The following is a 19,631-nucleotide window of genomic DNA, read 5'->3' on the forward strand; positions in this document are numbered from 1 at the left end:
TGAACTGAACTGATGTGGTCTTGATGATGGGAGCAAATGTAGCGCTGTAATCAACTCTAGGAATATGTGAAAATCCTTGGGCTATGAGGTGAGTCTTGTAGGCCGATCCACCTTTGTTGTCCTCCTTAAACTCCAGTACCTAGTGGTTCCCTATTACCTTTCAACCTACAGGAAGTTCAGTCACCTTGTAGACATGCATCTCTTTCATTATCTCCAGTTCCACCTTCACCGTGTTTAGCTGGCATTCATGATCTGGGTGCTTCATAGCTTCATTGTAAGTGGCAGGAGGAATGGACATGTTGTAGTTGGGGTTGGAAGGGTTTCATCTGCAGTTACTGCATATTGCCACATGGGCTTACTCTTCAATCACAACATTGGCCATGACTTTTGTGACATTGAGGTTGGGCTTGACATTTGTAATGTCTTCTGGAATAGTGCCAGGATCAACTGTGCTCACCCCTATCTCCAATGTAGGCATCACCCCCTCACGAGGTGCACCTGCAGTTGCACATTCAATATGAGCAATGTGAAGAGCAAGAAGATGTGCCTTGGTGGTAGCCAGTTCATTGGCATAAGTCTGACCAGCTGCAGTGGGCACCCAAATGCAAGATGAGTGGTGTGGCACTGGAGAGGAAGTGGGAGGGGAAGCTGTAGTTGGAGGCATTAACACAGAGGCAGGTGGTGCTGGGACAGGAAGTGATGAAGCTGGGGCGTCCTTAGTGTCAGAGTCAGAGTTGTCCACAGTAGTGTGTGTGATGGATGGCAGATTCTCATCAAAGATGACATCCCTGGCAGTGAAGAAAGCCTCCATTCCTTGATCATGGAGATGGTAGCCTTTTGTGTCCTCAGGGTACCCCACAAAGGTGGCATGATGAGAATGGGGACCAAGTTTCATTTGCAACTCAGAAGGGATGCATGCAAAGCACCTGGCCCTGAACATGCATAGGTGTGACAAGTCGGGCTTGCATCCATTGATAACCTCATAAGGTGTGACACCAGGCAGCAAGGTGGTGGATTCTGTGCAGTTCCATAGGTAGCATGCAGTTATGGCAGCTTCCCTCCACATGTTTGCAGGCAAGTTGGCAGCTTCAAGCATCACAAATAGGTGTCCCTCCACAGTATGAATGGCACACACATATTGCAGTGACCTATCTCTGTATTATATGAGTGAATGGTGAAGGTTCAACAACTCTGCTGGGCTGCAGAGCAAAAGAAAGAAAGAAGGCCTCTACCTTTGGGGTAAGAGGAAGGCTACTGACTCTCCAGATGTTGGTTGAAGTGTGCCAGGCAATATGTTTGACCCTTAAGGGAAGCAAGAAAAGCAGATCCACAAAGTGACACCAGGTCAACTCTGGTGAAGTGTGCTGAAAGTGCATGCATGGGGATGTTGAGTGCGTAGGTGCGTGAAGTGTGGGAATAAGGTGCATGCAGTGTGTGAATGTGTAAAAGATGATGATTGGCTGCTGCTGATGACTAGGGCAATGACTGAAGCATGCTGACTGAGAATGATAGATTCTCACTCTAGAGACTAAGTGACATGATGGTGGTTCCTATATATTCTGTGGTGGTAGTTGGTCTATGAAAAACTTCCTAGGCAACAGGTAAGCTGTGCCTAGGTGTGCTCCCAGGGCTCAGAAGCGAACAGGGAGCGCTCTAAGTATGTAAAATGATGTAACTAAGGGTCCATGATGAAATCATGTATCATACAATGCTAAATATGGTCTGATGTGAGAATAAACAGGAAAGAACTCACTAGGGAACTGGTTGGATGATGGATGGATGCTCCAGGATGCTGTGCAACAAAGTGTAACCAAGTGTGGGAAGAGCACACTAAGCGTGTGTGTGGGAATGTGTCACATAGTACAGGAAAGTGTCACACCTCTGGCGTGTTTCACAGGAAAGTCATAGATGGTGAGTCATACACTATACCAATTGTTGTGAGTCATAATATGGGCAATATACGCCTAGAGGAATCTCGTTCCCTACAACGGATGTGCATAATATCCTGTATAATATGGGCCAGTGGACCATGGGCTAAAGGTAAAAATATCCCTGACTATGATGGATGGGCTGGGAGGGATATTATCTCCGATGGGGACGGGTGGGCCCATCTATGCCAATGTTATAAATATCCTTGACAATGGCAGATGGGCTGGGAGAAATATTATTACTGATGGAGATGGGTGGGCCCATCTGGGCAATATGTAGAGTAGGATAGACATATGATAGACAGCTGGGCTGAAGAGAGATGTATGGCAGATATTATTATATAGATGAGTGGGCTGACATATTAGTATTATTTTGTAGATAGGTGGGCTGATGGGGGGGTGAAATATTTATTATATATATGGGTGGGCCCAGATACATATTATTTAGATGTATGGGCTGAGGTATTGGTATACTATATGGACATATGAGCAATGCTGTTGCACTAGTTTTGATCCAAGTCATCAATGACATTCAGACTCAGATCCTGTCAACATCAATCAAAGTCAACACAGCCAAGCACCCTGTCAACTCGGAATCTAGCAATACCTCAGAAGATGGTCCATAGATGTAAGGGCCAAGGTATTTGTATACTATATGGACATATGGACATATAGGCTGAGGTAGTGATATATATTATATCAACAGGTGGGGTGAGGTAGTTGTTATCACACATAAACATACACCTGACACCTGAAACCTGAAACTCAAAACTCAAATTACCGAGTACTGAGTCCCAAAGCCCAAACATTGAAACCCAAAACCCAAAACTTGAAAGTTGTAAAAATGTATGAGTTTCATAGGTAGTTGTATATCATCCAAATCAAAGGAGGTAATAATTCAAAGTCATCTAATGATGAAGGTCACAAGTGCCAGAAAATTGAGCACCCAGTACAGATGTGAACATGCAGCACCAACTACCAAGTAGCTAATACACACAGCATGCATTGCCCTATGAGAAGCCAAGTTCTGACTACCAAACATTGAGTGAAGGATACTGAGATCCAAGGCCCGGGTCTCGACAAACAAATACCTGATATCCAGCACACTTCCAGTCATCTGGTATTTCATTGAGCAATGGATGATAACACATCTTTGGAAAATAACATCATGTGAGGCTCCCTTATCTGATCCTCACTATCTCCACCCCCTTTAACTCCAAAGTGTGGACATGCAGGATTCAGCATCTGATTTCCCAAGATCAATTCCATCATGACTGTTTCTTCCACTTCTGATATTGAAATAACCCTCTGGTGCACTTGGGCCCTGACTGTCACTCACAAGGCATGTGAATATACCAAATGGAAATTCAATGCAGAGAAGACAGGAGGAGACCCAGTTATACCTTCTCCGAACCTAGACACTGATCTGGTGATGGCTTGTGATTGATTGGTTGATTGCCTGATAAAGGCATATAAAAATCCCAGTGGGTCTTCCTGCAGATTCAGAAAATCAGTTTTATCAGTCAAATTGCTTCATCGCAGTTCAGATGCAGATTGATGTTGTGAGATGTAGCAAGTTGATCTCCCCAAAGAACACCAGGCATAATGAAGATAGAGAGGAGAAGTTGCTTGAGAGGTGTCCTCCTGGCCATGAGGGCACAAAGTTGGTCGAGATACCCACCACAATTCTTGATGCATCTGGTGCCATCATTGCATGGTATGTCCCAGATGCCCTGACCAATGCCACCCAGGTGTGTAATATATATTGTTACTTGATGGATATTGAACATTAAATGGTGTCTACAGAAGGAAATTTGGGTGGCCTCTGATTTGCTCACTCCAATCCTTGAAAAAAGTGTCAAGCTTGACAGCAATTGGCAAACTAATCAAGAGTGGTTCAAACCAAGCTCAGAAAATGATGTCTTAACTCCCAGATGCATCAATTTGTCTCTGGCATGGTTTCAACAGGGGCACAAGGTAGGATCTGATGTGATGGTGATTTTGGTAGTCAGACTCATGAATCCCCTAGAATCAGTTGGATCTGGAGGTATCTGCATCATTGAAGGGGGCACCCTCCGAGAAGATCCTCAAAGCCATTGCAAGACCAGCAGCTATTATAACAGCAGCACTCAGGGTGATGCATCCTGAGCAGTACTGGGCAGGTTTGCAAGCCTTTTCGAGCCTTGGAGAAAAGGCAGAAAGCAAGGAACTGCCAAAGATGTCAGAGACTCTCCAGTACTGGGCATCCATGTTTAACAGCCTGTCCATCATTTCCAATCAGGAAACCCCCAATCATCGAGACCATTTATCTATTCCAGAATGTTTCAACATTCTCACTACCGTGGGGAATTATTCTAATGCTCAGATGAGCATGCCAAGCCTTCAGCTGGAGTTCAGGTACAATCCAGGTTGCATGATTGCGTTTTCTGGAAGGATCGTGAGACATGGGGTTCATGCAGTGGAAGGGGATTGGATTGCTTGGGCATGGTATATGAGGGATTCTGTTCATATTTATGCCAGGGTTCCATCATGTGGATGGGCTAGGGTGGATTACAAACAGTGAAAGATCAAACAAGTAGAAAGTGTAGTTACCTGTTAAGAACCATGTTGCTCAAAGGAGAGAGAGACTGACTCAGAGGGGCTTGGCCTCAGCTCGTACACTGTGCCCCTTACCTGAGTATGTGCCCTTCATTTCATATGAGGTCCAATGATGGTCCAACGAAGTCCAGAGGACTTCTGGAGGAGCGCAGGAAATGTCCAGAGGAGCACAGGAGAGTTCCCACTGCAAGGTAATACTTCTATAGGAAACAGGATGGAAGGATAGAAGGTCCAGAGGACAGGAGGACAGGAGGATGGAGGACAGAAGGGCAGGATGACAGAGGACAGAAGGACAGGATGTCCAAAGGACAGGATACCTGGAGGTCCGGAAGGAATAGGGGCTACATCAGATGGAGTCCAATGTAGAAACAAACAGAGGTAGACTACCCTAAGGTAGAGTCAGAGAGAACAGGGATCGGACCTAAGTCTGGAAAGAGGGTAAGTGCTGGAAAGGCAAAGCTCTGGCCTAGGGAATCAATCCCTAGGCCTGATGGATAGGACAGACTTAGGTGGACCAAAGTCCAAGAGAGGATTGGGCAAGTAGAGCAAAGTCTAAGATGATATTCAAAATGAGGAACTACAGGAGTATCTACAGGGGTTATATACTGGACAATATCTGAGGGGATCAGTAAGCAAAGGAGCAAGGCTATGTATGAGCATGTGGAAACACATTAGTAAGTAAGATGGAACATAAGTAAATGAACTTGGAGATGAAGACTCATACAAGGATCAATAAGCAAGACAGAACAAGAGGTAACCAAAAGCTGGAAAGGCAGAGATGTCTAAATGGGGATAGGTGCAGGATATTGGACAGAGGGCAGGAATACATCTGGAGATAGTTATGGTTGATATCTGGAGGTCCGGAAATCTGAGGATCCAGAAGGTGAGGTGGATACAGGACTGGGATATGATGAGGTGGATATAGTCCTGAATCCAAGATGAGGTGAAGTCTGGATGTCTTGCTGGATGGAGTGCACATAGGGTGGACAGGATAGGGTGGTATGGATCAGGCTAGCAGTGAGGATCCGGAGGTCCGGAGCTCAGGGGTAAATCCAGAGTGGAGTTGATCCTACTGAGGTGTGAAGCACACAGCAGAAGGGGATCTGGCAATGAGTCAGATATGGGGTCCAGACGTAGGCTCAGAAGGCATGGGAATATTATGGAATGTGAGTCTGGATTGTGGGATATGACATTACCCATGTTAGCACCTACTGTCAAATACCAGATATTAGATCTCTGGATCTTGAATATTTGAGCCTCGATATCTGGAACTTGACACTCGATAGTCAGAACTAGTTACTTGCTATATTTGGGATTTGATATTTGGAACTTGATATTCAACATTCGATGCTCAATGGTCAATATTCAATACTTGATACTCAATAGTGGACATTCAGAACTCGATATTCAGAATTCAACATTCCATAGTCAGGTCTCAAATATCAACACCTGACTATTGAATACCAAATACTAAATACCAAATACCAAAGACCAAGTCCCTAATATTGAATATTGAGTCCCAAATATTGACACCCAAATATTGAATATCAAGTCCTGACTAGTGAGTATCAAATATCAAAACCTGACTTGATAGTCAGGTCTCAATATTTGATATTAGGGACTCAGTATTTGGTATTTGGTATTTGGTATTTGATAGTTGGGTGTCAATATTCAAGATTTGGGTGTCAATAGTCAGGACTCGATATTCAGTATTCAGTATTCAATAGTCAGGTCTTGATATCTGAATCTCAATACTTGATACTCAATATTCACCATTCAGGTCTCGATATTTGGGAGTCCACATTCACAACACAATATACAATTGTCTGTACTCAATACTCAATATTCAGTATTCAGGACTTGGCATATAATGTTAGGTTAGATATTTGGGAGACAGTATGTCATTTTCATGGACTTTGGACTTCAACATTCTGAACTCAAGGACTAGGACTACTCTCCTCTTCCTCTCTTCAATCTGGTTAGGATGCCAGTGTACACTTCAATCTCTGCCATCTTTTCACTGATGCCCTCTTCTTGCTCCTCAACCAATGTCTGGAGGCATTCTCTAAGCCACCTTAGTCCCATCAGTGATGGAACTGAGGTGTTATCCACCTGCTCAGGAAGAATCAGACCATTGTCCTCAATGCCACCCTAGAACAGATTAATCATTACTTGAGTAAATTGTTCATAGTTCTTACTAGCCAATGCTGGTAGTGAAAGATACAGCAACCCATTACCCAGTCCCATTGCCATAATTCATCTGGGATTGCAGTGCATCTGATCCACCATGCAGTATCATAGCCAGAGATAATCTTGGAGGGATCTCCCAGATCTGCAATATCATGAAAGAGACATAAGTGGGATGAAAAGATGCGGTCCAGAACTGTGGTCCAGGTGAGCTGGGGAAACAACTGAAGAATATGAGTGACCAGGTTTGGAATAACTGAGATGATGTGCCTTGCAGCCAAGTACTGCAGGATGGCTGTCACAAAAGTCTGTTGGAAATCTCAGCATTGACCACCACAGTCATCGGTCTCTTACAGTGATCTCCCATTGCAGCCCAGCTTTAAAGTGCATGATCCAAGCAGCAGAAGGCTCCTTGGTGTTGGTAGCCTCTGTCTGATATTGGGAGATAGATGCTTGGATGCATAATGTAGCCATTGACATTGTGGCTGCAATATCTGCAAGACCGAGTGTGAGGGGTCGGTATTCATTGCCAGAATCCACAGTATCAGAAGGAGATGCAGGAGGAGTATGCAATACAGGCATGGCTAATACAGGAGTATGATGCCAGAAATCACAATCACAATACCAGTTGGTTTGGATGTGAAGATATGAGCCACTGGTTGATGGATAAAATTTTTCAAACTCTGATGTTTGTTCATCCAGACATTTCCCAAGACTAAAATGTTTGGGTTGAAGTAGCTGTTTCATATCATTGGCAAAAAAGTTCATTCATCTCAAGTGTCTATGAACCTGCTCTGCCAGTCTTGAAATGCTGCCTGGGCATCCTGTGCCAGTAATGAATACATTTGGGATTGCCTTCCCAAGTAGCATGAATAACCTGGAAGGTGTTTCACCAATGATTCCTGCATCCTGTCACCCCATTGGGTTGCTTTCCACAAGAAAAAGTTACATGTCCAATCCATCTCCAATTGGACCAATGTCATTTCTTCCTTCCATTGATCCCATAGGGCCTTTGCCTGAAGCCAATGAACTCAGTAAACTTTGGATGGGTCCCATCAGCTGAGCACAAGATATGTCAAGCATGCCTGAACTCACATTCCTCATTCCACAAGTGATCTGGACCCCCCAGGTCCATATCAATGGACCAGAACCAAGCAAGGGACTCATTTCACTGACCTTGAGCATCTGGATTGCCAATGGCAGTGCTGATTTTGAGCTGCTCCTGAAGCAGTGGTTTGTATTTCTGAAGCTGGTCTTGCCCCAGCTCAAGTTGCATCATTTGCTTCTGGGTCTTTGTATATATACTGGCATGGAGGGACACTGCCTGCTGCACCAACATCACCTGGGACCAAGCTCAAATTTTCAGGGCTTGAGATTTGGCCTGCCTAACCATTGTTTGGAACAGGATCACCTTGTTGCACAAGTGAATCCAGAGGTTGTGAAGGGCATCATTGGCCTGCCCTTCATGAAGTGACATCTCCAGTGGAATCAGATCCTCTGCCATACAGTGTCTGCTTTGATCTACCCTGAGGTTTGATGGCAATGGGATGACAGTGAGCTCAGGGGAGTTTGCCCATGTATTAGATGTGTTGGTGAAATCTGCTGGGTCATCATTGAGATCATTGAGAATGTCTACATTCAAGTCATCAGGATCATTGTCTGCATCAAATCCCTCTCCCAGGTGTGTAAGAGCAGACTGAGTGAATCCATCTATCTGGCCTTGGAGATGATCACATTGCTGGGTGATGTCTAATCTCTGTGTCTCTGTAGTTCTTCTTCCAATTCTTCAGAGCTTGACAACCAATGCAATTTGAGCCTCTTCAATTGCCAACCCCATTGATATCCATGTTGCCACTGATCTGTGAGCAGGTGCTGCATCACAGGCATTACCCTCCTCCAGCAGTCTAAGCTTGATCTCCTTTTTGCTTAGTGCTGAGTGCAACAATTAATTCTGACTTCGATGTTGCCAAAGTCAACTTACCCTTCTTGATATTAATCTCATATACATCAATCACCACAGGATCATTTATTCTGCTGGACTGAGTGATCCTCTCACTGGCTAACCATTCTCTCTTTGAAGCTGTGGGTGCTGCTTCATTGAGTCTGTCAAAAGCCTTTTCACTTTCAGCAATGCCATTCTTCGCCTGCTTGTATTTACAGCAAAGAGTCCTTTTCATGTGGATCATCTTGCAGAAATTGGAATCATTCATCTGATAATCAAGACATTCCTTTTGATCTAGGGATGACATTCCCAAAGCAGCAGGGGAAATCAGGTTGAGACATGACCATAGGGTCTCCATGATCTCACCATCAATCTGACTGATGCCTTCAATAGAATTTGACACATATCAGACATAGCAGCTGTCCTGATGTCTGTGGACATGCCACAACCCAATTCCAGGAATGATAGTCAATTCTGGAACCATTTCAAGAAATCAGCTTTGATCCACCCAAACCTGAAAGTGCTTGTTGTATTGACAGTTGATGTCATAGAAGGTGACAGCCCTGGTTATGCCTTCCATGTTGTGCTGGGCAGCCTCACAAAGGGGATAATCCATGTTCATTTGTCTGCAAATGATGCATCATTGACTCATGAATGTAGAATGGCATGGTTGGCTTGCCTTTCACCTTTCTGAAAATCTACCATCAAGTGAGGGACAAAGCAACCATGTCAGGCACAGGCAACTCCCCCAATACCTGTGGACTCCAGCTTGTGCCAAGCTGCATTTGCTTGATTCACCACCTGGTCATTGTTGCAGCTCAATTTTTCCAATGTGTCAGCAGCCTCTGCAAGATGCATTTTATACCTGTCCTTTCCCACCATGAATCCAAACCCATCGGAAAGCCACACTTCATCAAATGGCTTGATGGGATGCAGGTGTTCAGCTTTGAAATTTCTGTCCATAACAAATGACCGGGTGTATTTCCAGCTTGGAGTCATTATTATCACTGAGGTGACTTCAGTATTGAACTAGACTCACTCATCAAGTGGTTCATCCCCTGACAAGGATACATTAATCCCAGGTTGAGGACATGTAGGGCAAAACAATGCAAGATCTCCTGCATTCAGGTTGTTGGAATGATGGCCAAATCCATGCCATTTCATAGCCTTCAACTGCCTCCACTGTCGAGTGACTCTCATGAGCTCTCTGTATCAGTCCTTGCCATGTGCTTTGTCAATGTAATGTCCTTTAGATGTTGGAGATTTGGCATTACCAGAACAAGATGTGGAAACACGCTTGAGGTCATTCACCAGAGCTTGCTGTAATAGTTCATTGCCAAGGTGCCACATTCAAGGTTGTCCAATAGAAAATCATCGAGCACCCTGAAGGTGAACAAAGCCTTCAGCTTGTTAAATGATGTGGGAAAAAACCCATGTCAAAACATTTGAATGTCTGGACTCATGGCATTTGGACAATCACAGCATTGAACCTCAAGGCAATGAACTCCAGACTTGTCAATGATGACCATGGTGTTTTCCTTCAGCTGGAACTCAGGTCCCAACACAGATGGTTGATCTTCAGGCTCAAGCTGGTCTTCATGCTTGTCTTCTTTGAACAAATCCCACCTATCTGTGAGGACTGGACATTGTTTGCCATCATGACTGAGGTGTATGACAAGTCTGACATGAGCGAGACAACTCTGCTCAAAGAATTGACCATTCCATTGACTGATCCAGTGGAAAGGATTGCAATGATGTTGACTCCTGCAACAGCCAGTGCAATATAGTGGCTCCCCAAGACAATCTTGACATTTGTAGACCCCATCCTGGTCACAGATGACGCATCTCCTATCTTCTGGTGGAGCTTCTTGATCCAGGAGGTGATGCAGATATGATTCCTGCCTTGGCAGCCATTGCCTGAGGTTGTCATATGCCATTCTGGACTCTCAACTCTAAATCCACTTCTCTGGATATCCAGATCCAAGATCTGGATCTCAAATGATCTGATCTATCTTTATCTCCCTTCCGGAATCCAAACCCTATATCAGCGCCCAACCCCATTTAGACTGCCCCTGTCTCCAGACTCCAGTTAACCATGTTTCCCTTTTGATTATTGATCCATTACATACATTTCATTTCCAGTGTTCATTATTTGTGATCCATCCTACTTACTAATAGACTCTGCATATGCTTTGTACATAACCTTTATGTTTGCTGACTGATTCCTATATGATACCTACAGTATATAGACCTCCTGTAACTCTCGGAAATACTCCAGTTTGAATATCATCTTAGTTCCTGCTCATTCCTGTGTCCTCCGGACTCGAGATAAGTCTCTTGTCATATTCTGAGTCTTAGGATTGCATCCTAGGCTACATTTCTGACTCTACCTTAAAGGTAGTCCATCCTCTGTTAGTTTCTAGTCCAGACTTTGTCTGGATTAGTCTTATCCACTTGCCCAGGTAACATCCGGACGTCCGTCAGATTTATCTCATGTTTCAGATCCAGATGTCTGTTATCTGCCCTAGTCAAATCCCTGAAACTCCAGATGACTGCTCTAGCCCCTGGAAATTAAGGGCACATACTCGGGAAAGGGGCACAGCATACAAGCTGAGGCCAAGCCCTTGTGATCCGACCCCCTTGAGCACGCAACCTTAACAGAGGTAGTCATTCTGACTCTGCATTTTTTATGCTTAGCCATCATTTGAATGATGATCCAACATTTTACATGAACTTGCCATGGTTTTTGGGAGTTGCAAAGGCTCAAATGACCCTTGGTCATGCTCATAAGCATTGTCAGGAAAGTCTTCCCAAGGAGGTGGTGCCTCAACAGGCTGAAGTGTTGGTGATTCTGGGGGAGAGTTAGGCATGGACCTGTAGGCATGTTGTTTTGTGCTAGCAAGTGGGACCTTGACCCAAGTTTTCCTACCTTTGCTGCCCCTTGCTTCTACCCTATGGGATTTTTGCAGTGGGGTGTATCTACCTATCTTCATCTTATTTTCTAATGTTGCAAGCAAAACATTAGCTCAAGAAGGTCAAATGAATTGTTATTGCAATATGATGTTATGCAATCTTAATGCATCATTACAAATTCATTTCCACTAATGGCATTGCGTCCAATATGGGTCAATTAACCAACTGTTAGGCTTTGCTCAAAGTTCAACTTGTCACCATTATTACTTCTACCTTGCTTATCCTCAGCCCATTCTGCAATCTCATTCACCATGGCAAGATCAGGTCACTCCACTCAGTTGACTTCTGGAAGACATAGGGCACATCAACCACAGACACAGAAGCTCACGGAAAATGGAATTTCAGAGTTAAAGAACTATCTTCCTGAGTGGACTTCGGCAAAACAGAAAGAGAAGTGAGCAGTTTTCACTGCCATAGCTAGGGCTGCCAGGTTATTTGCTCCTAAGGTTAACCAAGCACAATGGGAGAAGAGGAAGCAGGTGATTCATCCTTGCTGTGTTGAAAAACTAAAATTTTAATATCTTATTCTTCCATCAACACTCAGATATACAAGACTTGGTTGTTCAACAACAGGAAAAAGAAGGAAAGGAAGGACATGATAAAGTATGGGAGGAATGGACGCCTAGGATGGTAATCTACCAGTGGAACCAGGAAGAAGTGCTAAAGAGGATCAAGGACAAGTCTGGGGTAAAGCCAGGAGGTCCTGATATGTTCAAGCATTATCAGGCAGCTGTGAAGAGAGTCATGGCTGAATTGTCCAACAACAAGTTGGAGAAGGCAAAGGAAACAGCCAAGGAATGGTCCAACAACTTTCCTCCTCCTGAGATACAGGCACAAGTCACTTGTAAGAAGGGACCTGTGTATATGGAGCACTTTTCAAAGGAGATGTGGAGGCAATGTGGGATGAGAGTGTTTGTGATGTCAGCTTGGAAGAATGAACAGGGAGAGGTGCTGTTCAGGATATAAGTGAATTGTGTCAGTAATTGCAGATCTTCGATCTCAATAGATGTCATGCAGGCACAATGATAATGAGGCATTAGGAGATGGGGACAGCTTCATGAAGATGAAGGACTGGGAGGACATCGAGCTGGTTTGGCAGGAGTATGTGCAGGAACAGTTTGGTGAGTGTTTGAACTCTGGCTACTAGAAGGAATTTGTTGATTGTTATGATGATAGGTGCTGGGGCACAGGATGGAGGACAACAGATAAAGGAAGGTCAAAAAAGAATCAGAAAACCTGCTTTCGAACTGGAAACCAACAGAGATGGGATGCTGTTGCTTCCAGACATCACTGAAATGAAACTCAAGGAGAAGAAGGCCATAGTGAGGGCATTTCTTACATTGCACTATTGTGAGTCTATTGTTGCAACACCCAAGAATTTGTTGAATGCATGGACACAGGGATCTGTTCCAGGAGTGACAAGGCAGTTGTGCCATGGAGTGCCATCATACAAAGTCAGGATGACTTTGTGGCAAGGAAGTATGTTTTGGCAGATGTGGACTTGAAGGAGCCTTCCAAGTTGCAAAATTGGGACACTATGGCCTTACTCAATTTCTGGCATGCTCAGCAGGAGAAAGGTGAAGGACCAACATTCCTGTTCAAAGCATGGAAGAACAAAGATGGAGACATGGTAGCATCGGTTGTGTCTGGGAATTCACCTTCTCATCAGACTTGTAAAGTCAGAAAGCAGATGATCCAAAGGCCTCGGAATTCGTCAACTGACACCAAGAGTGATCCCAGGAGTAATCCCAAGAGTGACTCTCATCACATGGAGGATGATGCTGATGATGATGTAGCCAATGGTAGATCCCTGCAAAAAAGACCCAGAAGAGAGCCAGGTCCTTCAACAGCACATGAAGGGACAGCAGTCCCACATGCAATTCCAAAGCCTTGCCTGGTCAAGCCAGTGAAAACTGGTGCACTGCTGATATCATGAATGGGCAACCTCCTGGCTGGGATGACTGACAGAGTCACTGGCAATGTTGAGGAGGATGTTGGAATGGAATGAGGGCACACATCTCCAGTATCAAAAAACATGCAGGGAAAAAAACCAGTGATTGAGCCATCGGTGAGGACAACCTGGAGTAAGTCAACTCAACAGCCATCAGACAATACCTCTCAAGTGACAAGAGCAAGGGGAAAGAAGTAATTGACTGATACTACACTGCCTGCCTTTATGTACATGTGTCATATCCCATGATCCGGACCCACGTTCCATCATATTCCCACGCCTTCCGAGCCTACGTCCGGACCACACCCCATATCCGACTTATTCCCAGATCCCCTTCTGCTGTGTACTCCACACCTCAGCAGGATCGACTATGCTCCGGATTTACCCCTGAGCTTCGGACCTCCAGATCCTCACTGCTAGCCTGATCCATACAACCCTATCCTGTCCACCCTATGTGCACTCCATCCAGCAAGACATCCAGACTTCACCTCATCTCGGATTCCAGACTATATCCACCTTCTTGTATTCCAGTCCTGTATCCACCTTGTCTTCCAGATCCCCAGATCTCCGGACCTCCGGATATTAACTCCAGACCTATTCCCACCAACTGTCTGATATCCTGCGCCTATCCCCATTTAGGCATTCTCTGCCTTCCAGCTTTCGGTTACCTCTTGTTCTGTCTTGCTTATTGATCCTTGTATGAGTCCTCATCTCCGAGTTCATTTACTTATGTTCTGACTTACTTACTAATGTGTTTCCACATGCTTGTACATAGCCTTGCTCCTTTGCTTACTGATCCCCTCAGATATTGTTCAGTATATAACCCCTGTAGATACTCCTGTAGTTCCTTAGTTTTAATATCAACTTAGACTTGCCCAATCCTCTCTTAGACTTTGGTCCACCTAAGTCTGTCCTACCCATCAGGCCTAGGGATTGATTCCCTAGGCTGGAGCTTTGCCTTTCCGGCACTTACCCTCTTTCCGGACTTAGGTCCAATCCCTGTCTCTCCAACTCTACCTTAGGGTAGTCTACCTCTGTTTGTTTCTACATTGGACTTCATCTGATGTAGCCCCTATTCCTTCCGGACCTCCGGACCTCCTATCCCTCGTACCTCCGGGCATCCTGTCCTTCGGATGTTCCACCCTCCATACCTTCGGATGTTCCACCCTCCATACCTTCGGATGTTCCATCCTCCTAACCCTTGGACATCCTATCCTCCTGTCCTCCTGTCCTCTGGACCTTCGGACCTCCTATCCTTCCATCCTATTTCCTGTAGAAGTATTACCTTGCAGTGGGAACTCTCCTGAGCACTTCCTGCATTCCTCCAGAACTCTCCCGTGCTCCTCTGGATGTTTCCCACGCTCCTCCAGAAGTCCTCTAGCGCTCTCCAGCAGAGTAGCCAGCCTCCAGAAGTCCTCCAGACTTCATTGGACCATCATTGGACCTCATATGAAATGAAGGGCACATACTCGGGTAAGGGGCACAGCGTACGAGCTGAGGCCAAGCCCCTCTGAGCCAGTCTCTCTCCCCCTTGAGCAACATGGTTCTTAACAACATGTCAATGTTATTCAATCTTCATGGCTCAGGTGTTCCCAGGTGTTGAACACAGAAGTTTAAGTCTTGCTTTGGCTCACTGAGTCCCAAGTGTTGAACACCAAAGTTCAATTCTCACTGTACATAGGATTGCCAAGTCCTGAGTTTGATCTTCAAATCGAACTCAGGACTTGGTGATCCTCTGTACAGCAAGAATTGAACTTTGGTGTTCAACACTTGGGACTCAGTGAGCCAAAGCAAGACTTAAACTTCCGTGTTCAACACCCAGGAACACCTGAGCCTCTGGAACTCAATTGGAAATGGAAGAGGAATGCATCACAAATTCAGTTGTTTACATGATGTGGGTATGTTAATGAAAATTCAAAAGTTTACATGTGATTTGAGTACTATAAACATTCGGTACTTTACATTTGAATCTGATCTTCAAACTGATTGATCAGTGAATCTACTACCTTGAGCATTTCAATGCTCATCTGTTGGGCTCTTTGCAACCTCTGGAGGTCTGCATCAGCTCTTCTGAGTTTGTCAGAAGTTTCTGCCCAAGCTATCCAGAAGGGTCACTCAGCCTTGAGTAGCAGTGGAATGGAAGGATCAGGAAGATCCCTGGTATGGTGTTTGTAATCACCAAGTTGATCTTGAATGGATTGCACTTGCAGAAAAATTAGCACAGAGATAAATGATCTGCTTTGTCAGATACTCACACCAGTGTGTTCATATGACCCAAATGGTCAGAACTCCTGGGCCATCGAATGTAAATCTTCATTAGTGAGCTCCAGCTGCTCTGAATGAAGTTCGTTAGAGGTGTCATCCACTTGGGAGATACAATAAGTATCTATAATCCTCTGGAATAAATGGACTCACATGACATAGATGCTTCTGATGCAGCTGGAACATCAATCTTAGGATCGGCAGAATCTGGCAACTCATCCACATCAATGATATCATCCTCAGGCCTGAGGTACAAGTCTGGATCAATGAGAAAACCTGGATGATCAGCTTGAGCTGGAGGTGATTGATCTACAAGGGTTTAGTGAGCATGCATGGTGATCCTTGATCCTAATGAATGGATAAACTCACCAGGTATTGCAGCCAAGACATCCAGTGATCTGGATGACAGAGAATCATATTCTATGTCATCATCCAGCCCTAGGTATAGATCATCTAAGTGATACCTGGTACATAGATAAGGCATGATAAAAATACAACACACCTAGTGATGCCCGAGACACAGTGGACTCATCCACATCCATTGAATTGTAGTTGGTCACCAGAGGGTCATTGAATTGAATGGCTGACTGTGGACTCATGTTGTGTGGGGAACTTACTGATTTGTTGACTGATAATTCCAAAAACTTCGAAGTTCAATACAAAACTGGTGATTGCTGGAAGTTGAACTGGGACCAAACAAAGACAAACAATCAACAATTTTATCAATTGTCCATCAAATGTGTTGTTTCTTTTGAAACTTCATCCTTGTGATAACAGATTTCAACCCCATTTTAAGATCTTTAAATCTCTCAACTCAATCATCATGTCCACTCCAGTTGACAACTCTTTGACTGGTCTCAAGGCATCCACTGCCCAGATCATGGCCATCATCAGTGGTGCCTAGCAGATTCCCCCAGGTAACAGTCACTTTTCTCTGACAACACAGGTCAGTTCACTTGTGGTATGTAGCTTTCTTTTTTCTTTCTTTTTCTCTCTCTAACATCCAGGCAGGCTCAAGTGATCAAGGACTATGGGTCTGGACCCCTGCCTGGCATCATGCTTTTGCACTCCAAGGAGCTATTGTGCATCCAGGGCATGCCTCCCCAGGTCTGGCCCAACTGGCACAACATTAGGTACAACAATCCCCATCTCTTGATGCACATCTGGCACCCCAAGCTCCTCGCCTGGGAGGCCTTAGGTGACCATACCTTTGATCTCCCAGTTGCTGCTCCTCCTTCCACAGGTCCAATTCCAGTGGACCTTCCCTCCCCACCCATCTGCGCTGGCAATGTCACTGGTCCCTGCACTGGCACCACCACTGAGTTCTGGGACAAGGGGAAAGGTAAGGCCATTGATGCTGACCCAGAGCCTGAGGTGGAAGGGAGCTGGAAGAGGAAGTCTCCCATGATTTCAGGACTCTCCTCCCAACCACCAAAGTCTGTGATGAAGACTCGCAAGCGTGTGAAGTCCTCTCACTGGGTGATGTCCAAGCCCCTAGTGGACTTGGAAGATGAGGAAGATGTGGGTATTCAGGTATGTCGTCTTGTTTGTCTTTGACTTGGCTCACATTTTTTTGTAGCCATTTTCAGGTGGAGTGCCAGATGTCATCCTTCCCCGGCTCTCCAATTCACCTAGATCATCCTGGGTTCCAACCAAAAAGCTCTTTGGCCCTGCTACAGTAAGTCACATTAATGTGTCTAGGACTCGGGTGTATGCTCACAATGTACCAGGTGATTGCTGGCAGTCACCCAGCAGTCATCAAGCCCTCCCAGCCGACTCCTGAAAGCCTGGTGGAGGCACCCCCAGTCATCGATGGAGGTGATATTCTCACTCCTGGACCAGTGAGTACTTTGATTTATTTGACAAGTGTCCATTCACTAACACAATCCACTGAACAACCCATGCCAGGTTTGCACCAAGCTAAACTGGGACTGTGCAACTCGGTTGGACAAGAGGACTGGGAATCCATGTATGTTGTGCATCTGCTGCACAACAAAGAAGGTCAAGTGCATCCCAGCAACTATGGGTACCCTGCTGAAACACGTTCATGAATCCTCTACCACCTGGAACACAAGGTCCAGGACACCCTCCAAGGCTCCCTCCAAAGCTCCCCCTGCCTCCCAATCCAAGGCCCAGACTCACAGTCAGTCTCATGGCAAGTCTGGAACTCTGGGTGTCACAGCTGTGACAACCCCCAAGACCCAGATGCATGGTCACAGCAAGACCATCACTGCTGTCAAGGCACCCGCACCTGCACCAGCTTGTAAGTCACCTGAGTTTTTTTTCATCACCATGTGACCTTGATTTTCCCTTGTAGCACTTCTGCCTTCAAGTTCAGCAGTGCCTGCTCCAGCACCCAGCCCAGCAGTCCCTGCTGCAGCACTTGACCTGCCCATGCCAGATCTCCATGCCATGGCAATTGTGATTTGGGATGGTGCAGCTCACACAAACTTGAAACTCATACATTTTGACAACTGTCAAGTTTCAGGTTTTGGGACTTGGTGATTCAAGTCTCAAAACTCAAAACTCAAAACTCAAAACTCAAAACTCAAAATTCAGATATTGGTATGACCTTTGAGTTTCAGGTGTTAGGTTTTGATGTTCAGGTTTTAGGACTCAGTGATTAAAGTCTTGAAACTTAAAACTTGAAATTCAGATATTGGTATGACTTTCAAGTTTCAGGTGTCAGGTTTTGATGGTTGGGACTCAGGACTTGAGACTCAGTGATTTGAGTCTTGAAACTTGAAACTTGAAACTCAAAATTCAGATATTGGTATGACTTTTGAGTATTGAATCACCAAGTCCCAAAGTCCTAGTACTGACACAACTTCGGGTGTCAGCATTCGGTATGTGGAACTCAGTGATTCAAGACTGGAAACTTGACAATCATAAAAATGTTTGAGTTATGAGTTTTGAGTTTTGAAGTTTTGGGTTTTGGGTTTTGATGTTCAGGGTTCAATGTTCAGGTATTGGGACTCGGTACTCGCTGTGTTGACTTTGATCAATGTTGACAGGATCTGAGTCTGAATGTCATTGATGACTCAGATCAAAACTAGTGCAACAGCATTGCTCATATGTCCATATAGTATACCAATACCTTGGCCCATATGTCTAAATGATATGTATCTGGGCCCACCTGTTTATATGACATCCCCCTCTGTTGGCCCATCTATCTATCTAATATACCCTATGTTGGCCCACCCATATATATAATACATATTTCCCTGCCCCATCGGCCCACCTGTCTATCTAATATACCCTATGTTGGCCCACCCATCTATCTAATATAACCCCCACCTCGGCCCACCCATCTATATAATAATATCTACCATACATCTCTCTTCAGCCCAGCTGTCTATAATATATGTCTATCCTACTCTACATATTGCCCAGATGGGCCCACCCATCTCCATCAGTAATAATATTTCTTCCAGCCCATCTGCCATCATTGAGGATATTTATAACATCAGCATAGATGGGCCCACCCATCCCCATTGGAAATAATATCCCTCCCAGCCCACCTGTCAGTATCAAGGATATACATAACATCAGCCCATAGTCCACTGGCCCATCTTATATGGGATATTATGTAGGTCGGGTGACCCATATAATACAGAGTTTGTCACTGAAGGGGCTCTGAGTCTTCGAAGTTGGCAAGCATGACTCACAATGCTGATATCATTGATGGTGTTGGTGTGTATTTTCCTCATGTATTTGAAATTTCTATATGTACTGACCTGGTGGTTGCAGTTCTGCAGTTCTGTGACAACAAAAAGCAGGTCCTATGCAA

General features: G+C 44.9%; 4 protein-coding genes across 4 annotated transcripts; 2 read left to right on the top strand and 2 right to left on the bottom strand.

Moving 5' to 3' along the window:
• Positions 1 to 10,295: 10,295 nt before the first annotated feature.
• On the bottom strand, positions 10,296 to 10,472 carry BJ212DRAFT_1209932 (uncharacterized protein; the record flags this gene model as incomplete). The annotated part of the gene is made up of 1 exon (XM_041329212.1): positions 10,296 to 10,472. A coding segment is annotated over one exon (177 nt), but the record flags the coding sequence as incomplete, so codon positions are not given.
• A 1,407-nt stretch (positions 10,473 to 11,879) lies between these two features.
• BJ212DRAFT_1478817 (uncharacterized protein) lies at positions 11,880 to 13,564 on the top strand (the record flags this gene model as incomplete). Its single annotated transcript, XM_041339765.1, has 6 exons — positions 11,880 to 12,022; positions 12,085 to 12,107; positions 12,173 to 12,576; positions 12,635 to 12,749; positions 12,805 to 12,978; positions 13,029 to 13,564. The coding sequence occupies 6 exons, from the start codon at positions 11,880 to 11,882 to the stop codon at positions 13,562 to 13,564; spliced, it is 1,395 nt and encodes a 464-aa protein (XP_041195120.1).
• Positions 13,565 to 15,861: 2,297 nt separating this feature from the next.
• Positions 15,862 to 16,440, bottom strand: BJ212DRAFT_1478818 (uncharacterized protein; the record flags this gene model as incomplete). Its single annotated transcript, XM_041339766.1, has 4 exons — positions 15,862 to 15,944; positions 15,995 to 16,150; positions 16,211 to 16,279; positions 16,344 to 16,440. 4 exons carry the CDS (start codon positions 16,438 to 16,440, stop codon positions 15,862 to 15,864), a joined length of 405 nt encoding a protein of 134 aa, XP_041195121.1.
• A 224-nt stretch (positions 16,441 to 16,664) lies between these two features.
• BJ212DRAFT_1298057 (uncharacterized protein) lies at positions 16,665 to 18,346 on the top strand (the record flags this gene model as incomplete). Its single annotated transcript, XM_041332651.1, has 7 exons — positions 16,665 to 16,737; positions 16,793 to 16,802; positions 16,849 to 17,374; positions 17,421 to 17,519; positions 17,572 to 17,682; positions 17,750 to 18,104; positions 18,159 to 18,346. 7 exons carry the CDS (start codon positions 16,665 to 16,667, stop codon positions 18,344 to 18,346), a joined length of 1,362 nt encoding a protein of 453 aa, XP_041195122.1.
• Positions 18,347 to 19,631: the final 1,285 nt, after the last annotated feature.

Source organism: Suillus subaureus, assembly GCF_016647635.1.
Source record: "Suillus subaureus strain MN1 chromosome Unknown BJ212scaffold_9, whole genome shotgun sequence".
Lineage (NCBI taxonomy): Eukaryota > Fungi > Basidiomycota > Agaricomycetes > Boletales > Suillaceae > Suillus > Suillus subaureus.